General features: G+C 35.3%; 1 protein-coding gene across 2 annotated transcripts; it reads right to left on the bottom strand.

The window, feature by feature from the left end:
* Positions 1-1844: 1844 nt before the first annotated feature.
* Positions 1845-11627, bottom strand: LOC115986334. Of its 2 annotated transcripts, none has more exons than XM_031109195.1 (16): positions 11155-11627; positions 9408-10006; positions 7365-8909; positions 6645-7061; positions 6456-6527; positions 6233-6313; positions 6046-6083; positions 5843-5930; positions 5606-5764; positions 5089-5313; positions 4923-5002; positions 4754-4826; positions 4575-4676; positions 4116-4221; positions 3421-3508; positions 1845-2475 (listed from the first exon to the last, which is right to left on the bottom strand). In XM_031109195.1, the coding sequence occupies exons 1-16, from the start codon at positions 11489-11491 to the stop codon at positions 2289-2291; spliced, it is 4197 nt and encodes a 1398-aa protein (XP_030965055.1). In that variant the 5' UTR covers positions 11492-11627; the 3' UTR covers positions 1845-2288. The 2 variants fall into 2 exon arrangements, with proteins under 2 accessions (XP_030965055.1, XP_030965056.1); XM_031109196.1 differs by having other exon boundaries at positions 5089-5286.
* Between the last annotated feature and the right edge of the window lie 941 nt (positions 11628-12568).

Below are 12568 nucleotides of genomic sequence, written 5' to 3'. Positions count from 1 at the left end.
TTTGTTTAGTGGACTTCAGTGATTCATGCAAGCAAACCTAATTTTACCATATATATGTATGTGCATGTGTGGTCTCTCACTCAAGGAAGCTGTGCCAAACGTTGCAATTAGAGAAAAACCAAAACATCTCTAATTCTTGGAGAGAGAGAGTTCTTTGGGTGGGTGTCTTTGTGCCCCTTTGTAATCTTCCTATTTTCTTCGTGAAACTTTTTCCTAGATGTCGTTAGTGGACATAGGTTTAATGCTGAACCTTGTAGCTCTTTGTGTTCTCTATGTGATTGTTTTTTTCCTATTCTGCATAGACCTAATATTATTTTGTTACACACAACAGATAGGTAAAAAAAAAAAACTTTATTTTTATTTTTATTTTTTATCTAAACAAAAACATATCAAGGTTTTCTATATTAAGTATAACTTGAACCAAACTCTTGTTTATGAATAATATGATTTTTATATGAGTCTACCACTATCATCATTTTTTAACTTACTAATAATTACTTACTACATTATCAGTAGTTTGTAAAATAATTTGTCTTTAGCATTTTCCATTATTGTTAAATTTGTACTGGTTTAGTAATATATATAATTCTTAATTCGCGAAAAAGCTAGACAGAGAAAGAGGCCATTTTTGGACCTGAGGCCTGAACCCTAAACAACTAACGAGGACAACATGCCCTCATTTTATCCACTTGCTCCGCAATGTAGACGGACTGTAGAATATGCCATATCGAAATTCGACTTGATCTACGAACAATCTAATCCAAGAAACTTCAATTTCTGTACACTTCTCACCATCAAATAACAAAAAAGTGGTCCTCCTCTCCACACACATGCAACGCTATTAATACACACAAATATGGATATGCATGCCAGTACATTTTTCCAACTAGACAATTTATGAATGAGAAAAATTAACAGATGCCCTAAGAATATTGATTTAGAACATATTTTTTAAAAAAATTTATTAAAAAATGGAAAAACAATAGACTATTTTGACAGTTTTTTTTTTATTTTTTATATTTCTCATGAAATTTGCATTCAAACTTTCTTAAAATTGATTCATTAACAAATGTTTTAAGAACACCCGTTAACAGGTTCCTCTATCAATTTCAGAGAACACACAAAAGTTTGTAATTATTAGCCGGTCTTCTAATCCTGGATCAACCAAGTTTGAACTCTGGTGAGATTTTACTTCTGCCACATCCTGTAGTGACTTGAGAACCAACCTTGGCTATATCGTGGCATAAAGTAACCTTTGAAAGTTATTTTCCAGGAGAGAAACAATAAGAGAATATAGGAATAAGTGTAAACATACAAGTGGGTATATATATACTCTTATGCTGTGTTTAGATGAGAAAAGAAAGGTAGAATTTTTATAATTTAAAATTTTCAAATATTAATTTCTTGTTCCAATTAACAATAAAGTGAATAAAAGAAATTTAGCATCCAATTCTCAATTTCAAATTCCATGAAGAAAGGTATAATTTACAAATTCTATCAATGTTGCTAATGTTATAGAACCCACTATTACTAATCTTATATTGTCACCTCCACAACTATCACCTTCACTATCATTGCATGTAATTGCCACCACCGCCACCATTGCGTTACCACCGCTACCATAACAATCACTATCGCCATTGCTAATACCTTCATTCCACTTCTGCCACCATTGTAGCTACCATCATCATTGCCACCACTCCTCCATCAACATTGTCGCCCTCATTGCCACTACCACCACCACAAACATCATGATACCGTTCTACCACGATCACCAACTATCACCTTCATTACCATAATTATTGTAACTACTACAATACTCTAATCGCTTATATTTCAGACACTCATCCAAACAGTAAAATTTTAAATAGATAGGATTAAAACACAACATGATACCATTCCACCACGATCACCAACTATTCTTCATCCAAATACAACATTAAAGAACCATTAAGAAAAATTATTGGTGGAGAATGAATTCATAATGAACAAAAACGAATACAACCGAATTGCTCTTCAACTTTATCACATCTAAACTTAAAATTGGAAGGACAATCTCATTGCTTAAATCATGCCACCAAGTTCACTGTACAACCTTCCTAGTTCCTACAGATTTTGGTGAAAAGCATAACTCTGGTTATCTCCCGGTGAAAAATACGTGAGAAGATTCAGTCACCTGTACTGTAAAATCTACCAAAAGAAAAAAAACGAACATATTTCCCAAGTAAGCAGTCTGGACAAATTGAAGAGATTGTCAGTGCCACCTCTGAGCTCCCCCTGGCAACACTTCATCTGCAGGAAGTTCGCATCAGCTGAGAAACACACCTACAGAATCTCATTATCCTTGAAGATCCTGCTCTAAGATTCTCAGCTGAATCTCTTATTTCAGCTATGAGTGACTGAGGCCAAGAGCTCTCTGGCTTAGCAGTGGAAGCTTTCATTTCTTTTGGAAGGATCTCTGAAGGATAAACCCCACTGATCACAGACAATGCAGTCAGACCAGTCAGTAATCCTTATTTTATTTTATTTTTTTTAGAAGTCAGCGATCTTTAAATAAGAACATATATCTACATGTGAAGCTCAATGAATAGCATAGAAGTCTATAATGAAAGAAACTGAACCCTAGAGCTGCAACTGAACACTATCTGGAAGCTGTTTCAGTCGACCTCACATTTGAGGTCTGGAACTGAAACTCATCAAGGTAAAAATATACTCATTAATGACAGGATCTATTATCTAAGAATTCTAAAAGTCAAATTTTTATGGGAAAATCAGATTAAGAGATGTGTATCTGCTCTATGCAGACAACAAAAGTTTCACTGGGAATAAAAAGAAAAGTAATTTCACTTTTCTGTTGATAATGACCACCAGAGCAAGTGTGAGTAGGAGAGATATCTATGGGGCTAGAATTATCAAAGTTACTTTTTTTTATTGGTAAAATTAGTAACAATAATATTAATAATTCAGAATTATCAAAGTTACCTCAACAGCTCCATAGATATACTAATATCAATCCTAATATATCCATGATAGGAAATCAACAAACAAAGATATATACGACACAGAGCAATAACAAACACTTGCATAAAGAGAACAATAATAATAAACTCAAAGGTTCTCACACATTAATTTTCCCAGGAAGCAAGAAGTTTTCCCTCACAAAGAGGGGTAAAATAGCAAACCATACAGGGATCAGCGATACAGACCATACAGTGACCACATGCACATAATTCATATATGCTATCATGCAACTTTGATATCAGTCTGGACAGCATAAGTTACATCACTTCAAGTTCAACTAAACCTAATAGCACATTGCAGTGAATTCCTAAAACTTAGGATATGACTTTGCTTTGTCAGGTAACATGTATGCAAATCTATTAATAATAAGATAAAGCATAGAATTGTAGATAACTTTACCGATTCAAACATGTCATGTCAAGAGTCAATGTCACCTTCCGACCACTATAAAAATCAATGAAACAAAGCCGCAAATCAAGCTGCTCAACTGCAAATCAAAAATACCATATTCACAAAAATTTTAATTCTGCAACGTAAGTTTGAATACAATTCAGGCCAATCAGAATTAACTCAATAGGATTCCAACACAACAAAATTATTAAACATTATTAGAAAAGTTCTATGAATTACAGCTATGTTAACTAATACTGATATATAAAGAGAAAATTGAAATAATCTTGTCCTTCCACTTAGGATGGACAGCCTTTATCTTGACTTGAGGGATGCATCAAACAAGTATGGGGGAACTAATTAATACTAGGCATGTCTTGGTGGGCCTACAAGCAAGTCACGTATTTAACTTGGAAGGGAAATGAGTGACTGCACTGTTTGCAGCCCATGCATGTATGGAATGTCCAAAAAATAATATAAACATAAAAATTTTGCATCATCTTGCACTCATCATGATCAAGATGCTAATTTATCATGGTATGGGATGTCTGTGTACTGGAATAATATACTGTCTTTTAGTTAACCTTTTTTTTTTGGTAGGTGACTTTTGATAAACCAGCTTGAATGAAAACTACGCATGAGACTAAAGGACATAAATGGCAAGTCCGAAGCAGTAAGAGAAAATGAAAGAAGATATGCATTACCAGATGGAGAATAAAAACTTGTCTGGATTAGATTTCTAATCTCAATCTGGGTTGATTGTACTTCCTCGACCACATCTAGTAGCTTACGTAGACATGAACTGGTTATCTACATAACAACTTGGCAAAGTGAGAGGAACAGCCTTTAACACTGGAGATAGTTTATTCTCATACCATTTAAATATACTTTGCAACATGAGAAGTAAAAAATAAAGTGTAGCTCTTGACCTCAAATGGATTCCAAATCCAATTGAAAAAATAATAATAATTACAAACAAAAGGACCCAATGCTTGTGTGGGTTACAGAGCAGTTGTCTGACAGTGACAATGAAAAGCAGGCTTTTGTGGTGTAGTATTTAAATCAATTAGTGTTATTGCTGGAGAAGAGAAAAGGAGAAAACAAAAGGATGATGAAGATGGACCGAAGGAACCAGAGATGTTATAAAGAATGGAAAAACATACTTGTGTCTCTTGCGCCAAACTTCTTGAACCAATATACTTCTTCGTGGTCTCAGCACTGAACACAAATGCAAATGCAGTGCAAGCATCCATGTTTGGAAAATTCTAGTTGACAAGAAATAATGGATTTTAGAAACATTAAATAAATAAAGAAATAAAAAGGAGTTTCTTGTTGTTCATACCTTTAAGATGTTTTCATTATTCAATTTGTTTGAGATTATAATGCTTGATGCTGGACCAGCATTTACTGTGAATCTGTATATATCAAAACAAAAACAACACTTTATATGATCATGTAAACAATGACATCTTTTATGACATTAACCGCTATGGATCAGACAAAGAAGAAACCTTTGGCTGATGTAGCCCTGATAGTTGAGGAGAATATTGTAATGACCATTCCTACTCTCAAAATGATCAACTTCCCATAACTGACAAAATAACAGAGGATATGTTGCTCAGTGATGTAAGGCATTTTATTGTATACATTGATAAGAATTGAAGGTGAGTTAAAGACCTGTAAATCCTGTTGTATAAACCTGCAACACATTCTCTTCTCCAGATGATCATGAACTAATGCAATAGTATCAGCACAGCTTGGTTCTCCTTTCATCGTACAGTTAGAGTGAAAACATTTGATCAAACTCTTTATTTTTCCATCTAAAGCTTCAGACTCCTGCCTCATTGTGGTCACTTTGTCACAGGAAACCTGGTGCTGTACAACATGTGCTTTATCAGGAACCTGAGAAATCAACCCCATATTGTTGCTTAAATATCATAAAATCTACAAGCTGAAGACACATCATGAATAATAGGCAATGAAGAAAACAGCCAAAAAAAAATACCTTCCACATATTGATGCCACCATTTTGTTTTGTTTGCATTTTAGTTAAATTATCATCATATTTAAGTCATTTTAGCCAAAAGACAATTCTGAAATGAGACTAAATTCATAAATATGATTTTTATAGCAATTTTGGAGGCCAAAGAACATAAATATATTCCTTGACATCTTAAAAAACCCCAAGATATACCTGTGTTGTTAGGAATTTATGTGTGCCCTCTGAATCAACTATAGACTGATTAATATGCTCAATTTGAGCATTTCCTGAACCATATTCAGATAGATGTTCAATTTTCGACTCCAACATTTGACTCTCCTGAATTCCAGAGCTCAATAGCAGTACTCTTTTCTGCATGCAAGTGTATGAGCAGATGACAAACTGTATGCATATATAAAGAAAGGAAAACACATGAGAGAAATAAAATACCAGAAACATGTCACGCTTCACACCCATTAATTGCAATTTTGCCTTTTCATACACAAGTTTATACAACAACAACCTTGTTTCAGCTACTCTGCAACAGATCACTAAAGAATGTCAAAACTTGTTGCTCTAAAGCAGTTTCTAGAACAATAAAAGAACAAATGTCATCTACACCCATGATACTTTCATGCATAATGAGAAACCACCTTTTATGCCTAACATTATCGAGGTGGTCAGCTTTTATCTGTAGAAGGCAGATACAGCAGGGTTAGCAGGAAAATGGTTACGCTACAGTTATTATATAGTATGATGAAGCAATGAACTCATAAAGCTGTGATACACTGATAAGTACATAAAATATGAGAAATGAGATAGTTGGTATCTTCAGCAGACCTGAGACTGAATTTCTGAACAAAGCATCTCATATTTTTTAACCATTAATAGGTGAACCAAAATATCTTCGAGCATGAAAATCTACACCCAAAAAGGAAAAAAAAAAAATTAGAGCAAAGTAAAAGTAAAAGGCTAAACTTAAAGTGAAGAATGTTTATCTAATTCCATATACCGCATTTTGGTTCTTTTAGAAGGAAAGAATGGAAAACAGAAGGGAACTTACCGATTTTAAATTTAGCTTATCAATGGATTCAGAAAACAGTTGTTTTGTATCACCTAAGAACTTTGCTAAAATCTGCAAGATGAACTCAGAAGTAAAAAAGAAACCCCAAAGATTTACAAATTCTAACAGCTGCCAGCATAACTGCCATGCAAGTTAAATAACATACACAGTGCAAAGTAGTACACTTACATCAACCCAATTCTTAGTATGGTCACCTCCAATCTTCTCTCCATTGTTTATTTCATTAGTGTGTTCCAAAATGAACTCAGAATTACAACCCTCACTTCCATGACCTTCTGGACTTCTCTGCAGTCTGGCTGATTTATGTATATGGTCTCCATCCCCAAAAACTATTTGTACATTTCTTCTTTTCTGTCCGGAATAATTATCAATATTCTGCACATGAACAGGACTCTGTGAAATATAAACTTCATGACGGCAGTTATTGTCGTGTCTACTTGAATTGGACCTGGGTGATATTACAGCTTTCCCAATGAAAGGGAGCATCATGTCACTGCATGATGCACTTGATGGATCTTGTATGGAGCGGCTTGGAGTTGACTCTTTCAAAGTAAGACTCTGGGCCAGATGTTTGCTGGGGGAACTCTAAGCACCAAACACAATGTCAAATTTTGTAAAAGTAGTCTGTGTGTAATCAAGAATACTGTTAACAATAGAAAGCAGCCTAGTGATTTCACCAAAGTAATGTATAGGGTGTTGTAAGAAAGGCAAATGTCAAATCTGAGTAGATCTTAACCCAAAACCCTGCCTAATAAGGTCAGAGTTGATACATGAAAACCTCCAAGGACCAGCCCATGCGTGAAGCTGCATACAGACACAATTTACAACCAAAATATGCATGTGCATGTCTATGAAAATGTATGGGTAAATATAGAGAAAGACTATGACCTTTTCAAGGGGCAGTTCATTTTCACTTCTATTACAAGAATATGACATGTACTGGGGTGGGTCTGCTCCAGCTTTAAGGTTCTTATCTGGGCTTTCAAACTGAAGATTCATAATGTCCTTGCCCCTGGAAGAGTTCTGGAAGTTTGTAAAGGTTTCAGATTCATTTTGAATATGGGAAAGGTTATTATCAATAACACTTTCTACTTCAGCAAACTCCTTGACATAATTAGTCTTTGAGAAGGGTGAGTCAGACTCAGCTCTCCTTTCAGATGGCAAGGAATCCAGTTTGTCACCTACCAGAGTAGAAAGGCCATTTCTAGTAACATTTTCAACAGAATCTCCATTGTGCCCTAAACCAGCACTAACAAGTTTATTATGCTGATCCAACTGCTTCAACTCATGGGACACGGTGCCTTGATATTCCATGAATGTTAAGTTCTGATCTAAACTTTTAACTGGAGAGGAAATAAATTTATTATGCTGATACAGCTGTTTAAATTGGCGGGTGACACTGCCTTGATATTCAATGGATGCTGTTAAGTTCTGATCTAAACTTTTCACCGGAGCAGAAACCAACTGATCAGATATAACAGTTCCTTTAGTTACTTCCCTGTTATCAAGTTTGATCTTCACCAATGAGGAATCAGTTCCAGAAGTAACCAGTGTCCTTTCTCTAGGATTTTCTGGCATCAAGAAATTTTGCTTCACTTTCCCTCCTGATTGAGTGAGCTGAGACGGAGAAGCCACTACTGTCATTAGCTTCTTAGGTTTATCTTTGGAAAGAAGGCCCATAGACATGTAATCTGGAGATACTCTATCTTTTGCAAGGCCTGCAGCCTCTTTATTTTGGCCCAACTTACCAATGCTTTTGGGGGACTCAATTCCATCACCATCTATGTTGATCAAATTTTTATCTTCTCCATTCTTCACATCAGCAGTTGACAAGCGCTCCTCTAAACAAGTAATGGGACTGTGCAAATATCTGTATTGAAGTTCTCTACTATTTCCAGCTGAAGCAGTATTCAAGGGAGAGGGCATAGAGGAGTAATTTGATAATCTCTGCTTCAATTTGTCAATTCCCTCTATGAGACTAGAGGGGCGGGGAGAAGGGTCAGGAATATTAAACTTGGAAATGCTTTTTGGAAGGGAAGACAAACCTGCAACATGCCTAATCCTTTCCTTGCTTAAAAAGGAACCTGGTGGTTTTGAGGAAGGGGTCACAATCCCCATATGTTGGGCTGAATTAGGAGTATTCACAAATAATTCCCGTTGTTTAGAAGATAACAAAGGTATGTATCCATCAAAAGGAGATCTATATCGTTGGCCAGATTTCTGATCAATATCAGAGTCACATCTCCTGATTTCAGGAGAATTTTCTTTTACCCCACCTCCACTCAAAAGTTGAAATTCAGGTTCATGCTGAGCATAGACATCTGACTTAAGAACTCTACCATCCTCATTAGATGGGGTGCCTCTATTATCATCAGTAAACTGAAATATTGGCCTCCTTGTTCCAGTTGCATCTTCAGTAAATTCCTTACTCCCCTGAAAAAAAAAGTGATAAAACAAGCAAGTACACTTGCACCTTAGTTCTCTGGAAGAAACTAACAAGTATCAGTTAGAACTTTAGGTTTATTCACTAGAAATACTATGAGCATGTTAGATAATAGTTAAGCAGATTCAACAAGAGGAGCGATACATTTCATGCCAGCAGAAAGGATGTAAATACCACCTTTATCATCTAAACTGTCATTGGTCACAAGTCACAAACCACCAACCTCAATGACTAGAAGATGATGACACATAATTAAACTTATGCAATTTGTGTACAGAATAATTTGATTGCATTCATACTAGGAAACCATAGGTTGCAACAACAGTAACTGTAAAAATGAAAAGAAATCGTTGCAGTGGTTGCTCTCCAGGCAGTCATTAAAGAAACACCAAGTGGATATACTAATAAGAACTACCAAATTTGAAGGAAACAAGAGCGGCATGGCAATGCTTCAATCAAATTCCTTAACATAAATTTTCATTTCTTACTTTATTGAACTGCTTGGGAGTCACGACTTGGTGATCATATATAATCTGATCAGTAGGACAGGACATAAAGCCACCATTTCCCTCACCCATCTTTGTACGAGCCAGATCCACTGCCTCAGCAAACATATTATGCATATCGTCGGTGCTCTTTAATAAATCCGAATCGATAAACATAGAATCAGAGACAGCATTCAAATCCTCGCTGCCGTCAGCCAAAAGTGCATCTAATCTGGGAGATAGCCTTCCATAATCAAAACTCCGTGGGTTTTCTCCCACAATACTCATGTCATTAGAATCTTTACCACCACTTACTTTATCAACAGGCACTAAAGACTGCAGACCTGGTTTCTTAGCCTTAGTTAGTACCATTAAACTGTCAGAATCAGTAGGCGTAGCATTCTGGGAAGGGGTTTTCTCTTCAAAGTCAAGACGATGCGCCGTTGGGGTCTTGGCATCTCCTCCTGAATCCGACCTTGCAAGACTACGGAAATGCATAGAAAATGCGGTTGAATCCATCGTAATATCATCAGATGCAGCAGAATCTAATAACCTTTCGGGTCTAATGAAATCTGCTGATACAGGACCAAAAAAGTTGTCTTCTGCACAAATGGAGGAGCAAATGCTTCATAAGCTTCTCCCAATATACATCCAATTACTTTCACACACAAAGATAACACATAACATAACAAGTGCCAATGTGATAGCCTAAACAATACAAACAATATATCATTAACAACCCAAAAGCACAACACTTTAAAATGGCTCACAGATAATTACACTTAATACACACAGTTTAAAAGTTGCAATTTTCTCACAAAATTGCCTCGCAATTGGCCAATGATTACTCTTCCATAATAATGGAATGGAGCGTAAATTTCAAGATCCAATATAGCGTTTGCTTAACTTTTTAGCTTATTTGCTTATGTATAGCTTTTTTAAGCCTCATTTTTTTAGTTACAACTATACCTTAACCAACTTCCAACAAATAAGAAAAATAATTTTTCAGTAAAAAGTTACACCCAAAAGCACTTGTGCATGTATAACTTACCAATCAAAAGAATTTTAGCCTTTTCTTTGAACATTTTAGCTTATTTTCTTATGTGCAGCTTTTTAAAAGCTCATTTTTAAAGTTACAACTCTACCCAAACTTCCAACCAATATGAAAATAAGTTTTTAGTAAAAAGCTACACCCAAATGCAATTACATGTATAACTTACCAATCAAAAAATTCATAGATTTTTCTTTAAACTTCTTAGCTTACTAACGTATAGTTTTGGAAAACCTTTTTTTTTTTTCCAGTAGAACGAACTTTCTGTTTGTATAACTTACCAATTTCGATATATATATATATATCAACATTGTTGAAATCTCACAAATTCAAATCACATTGTATATTCAAATCCATATGAATTTGTACTATCCCTAGCAAACAAACTACATTGTTTTTGAAAAATTCTCTCACAATTGTTAAAACTCACAATCACGTATATATATATATATATATATATATATATAAATTGTTGACATCTCACAAATTCAAATCAAATTGTATATTCAAATCCATATGAATTTGTACTATCCCTAGCAAACAAGTTACACTGTTTTTGAAAAATTCTCTCACAATTGTTAAAACTCACAAACACGTATATTAACTTCATGAATCAAAAGCAAAATACAATGGCAAAAGCGTAAATAAGTGGAAAATTGGCAAGGAGCAAAGAGAGAGAGAGAAATGAGCGGAACTTGCCGTCGTCAACGGAGGAGGCGGAGGCAGCGAACGGAGAGGGAGAGAGAGAGGGAGATCCCAAAGGCCGCAAGAAGGGGTTGCGGTGCTGGTTGGGAGAAGACTCCCTGAAATCGTCGCCGTCGACGAGGTCACTGAAAAGCCCTAGAGGCTTCTGAGGATGGCCGCCGGTGGAGTTGGGAGAGGAGGAGGAGGAGAGGTCTTCGTCGTCGCGGTTGAAGATGTGGACGGAGGTGATCTCCACGTCGGCGAAGCTCACGCGCCGCGAGCGCTTCTGCTTCTTCACGGCGATCGTCTCCTCCTCCGTCTCCGTGTTCGCCGTCGCTTCTTCCGACGCCATTTTTAGGGTTCTCCGATGAGATCGATTGTACGGACTGAGTGTGGTGTGGATTCCTCACTGAGAGTGTGAGAGTGAGAGAGAGGTTTTGGTTTTGTGCGGGAAAATGATTATTTTAATTTTCTCATTTTTGAAATTGAATTGTATAAAATTGGGTTTTTATTTGGGTGTGTAATGGACTATTGGGGCGGATCTTGATATAGTTAAGTCGATAATTATCGAGTTTATAGAATTGAAACTTATTACGACGAAACTCGGCGATATTGTTTGTCTTAATAAAAGTCATGACCATGAGTAAGACTGTAAAATTGTGTGACTTTTCGGGTAACCGTACAAAAAGTAAACTTACAGAAAAATATCCTAAACTCTATTTTTTTTTTTTTTGATAAATAGTTAAATACCAAATTTTATTAAAGAAAAATAGCACCATGGTCGAGCTTTCATGCATTCTTCATAGGATTGGGTGCAATACCTATCCATCCCCTCACTCAAAATATTTTCACCACTTTTTAATTTTATTTTCTTTTACTTTTTTTATTTAATAGTTGAGGTTAATTTTTTTATTATTTTTTTTAACTTTCAATCTCAGCTATTAGAGACTATCGCATTAAGTGGAACTACATGATATCAATTCTTTTCATAAAAGCATGGATGGAAGAATAGGGCTGTTTTTCCTATTAGGGCAATTTTTTTTTAAAAGATGTTATTTGGGCTAAGGTTGGTTTTTCCTTCTAAAGTTTCTGTTTCCTCAATAAATTTATTTATTTTTCTCATAAAAAAGGGGTTGTCTTTATTTTATATTATATAAGTTGAAACGTAATTTAAATCACTTTTTCAATTATAAATTAGTGTAAGTAAAATACATGGTATGAAACAAGTTTTTGCCCATTGCAAATTAAATAGTTATTAGTATCAAAGAAAAATTTGGTCATGTCAAAAGTCTTATAATTCAACTAACACTTCTTGATATTTTCAATGAAGATATTTAGAGCTCAAATCCTTTCACCCCCAATAATCGATGTATCGAAAAAGAGTGAATATTTGGCCATTGCATGGACTATACCATTTAGTTTCCTTTTA

The sequence above is a fragment of the Quercus lobata genome, chromosome 4 (assembly GCF_001633185.2).
Source record: "Quercus lobata isolate SW786 chromosome 4, ValleyOak3.0 Primary Assembly, whole genome shotgun sequence".
In the NCBI taxonomy this organism is placed as follows: Eukaryota; Viridiplantae; Streptophyta; class Magnoliopsida; order Fagales; family Fagaceae; genus Quercus; species Quercus lobata.
The sequence above is the reverse complement of the archived record's forward strand: the minus strand, read 5'-3'. Positions and strand labels throughout refer to the sequence as shown.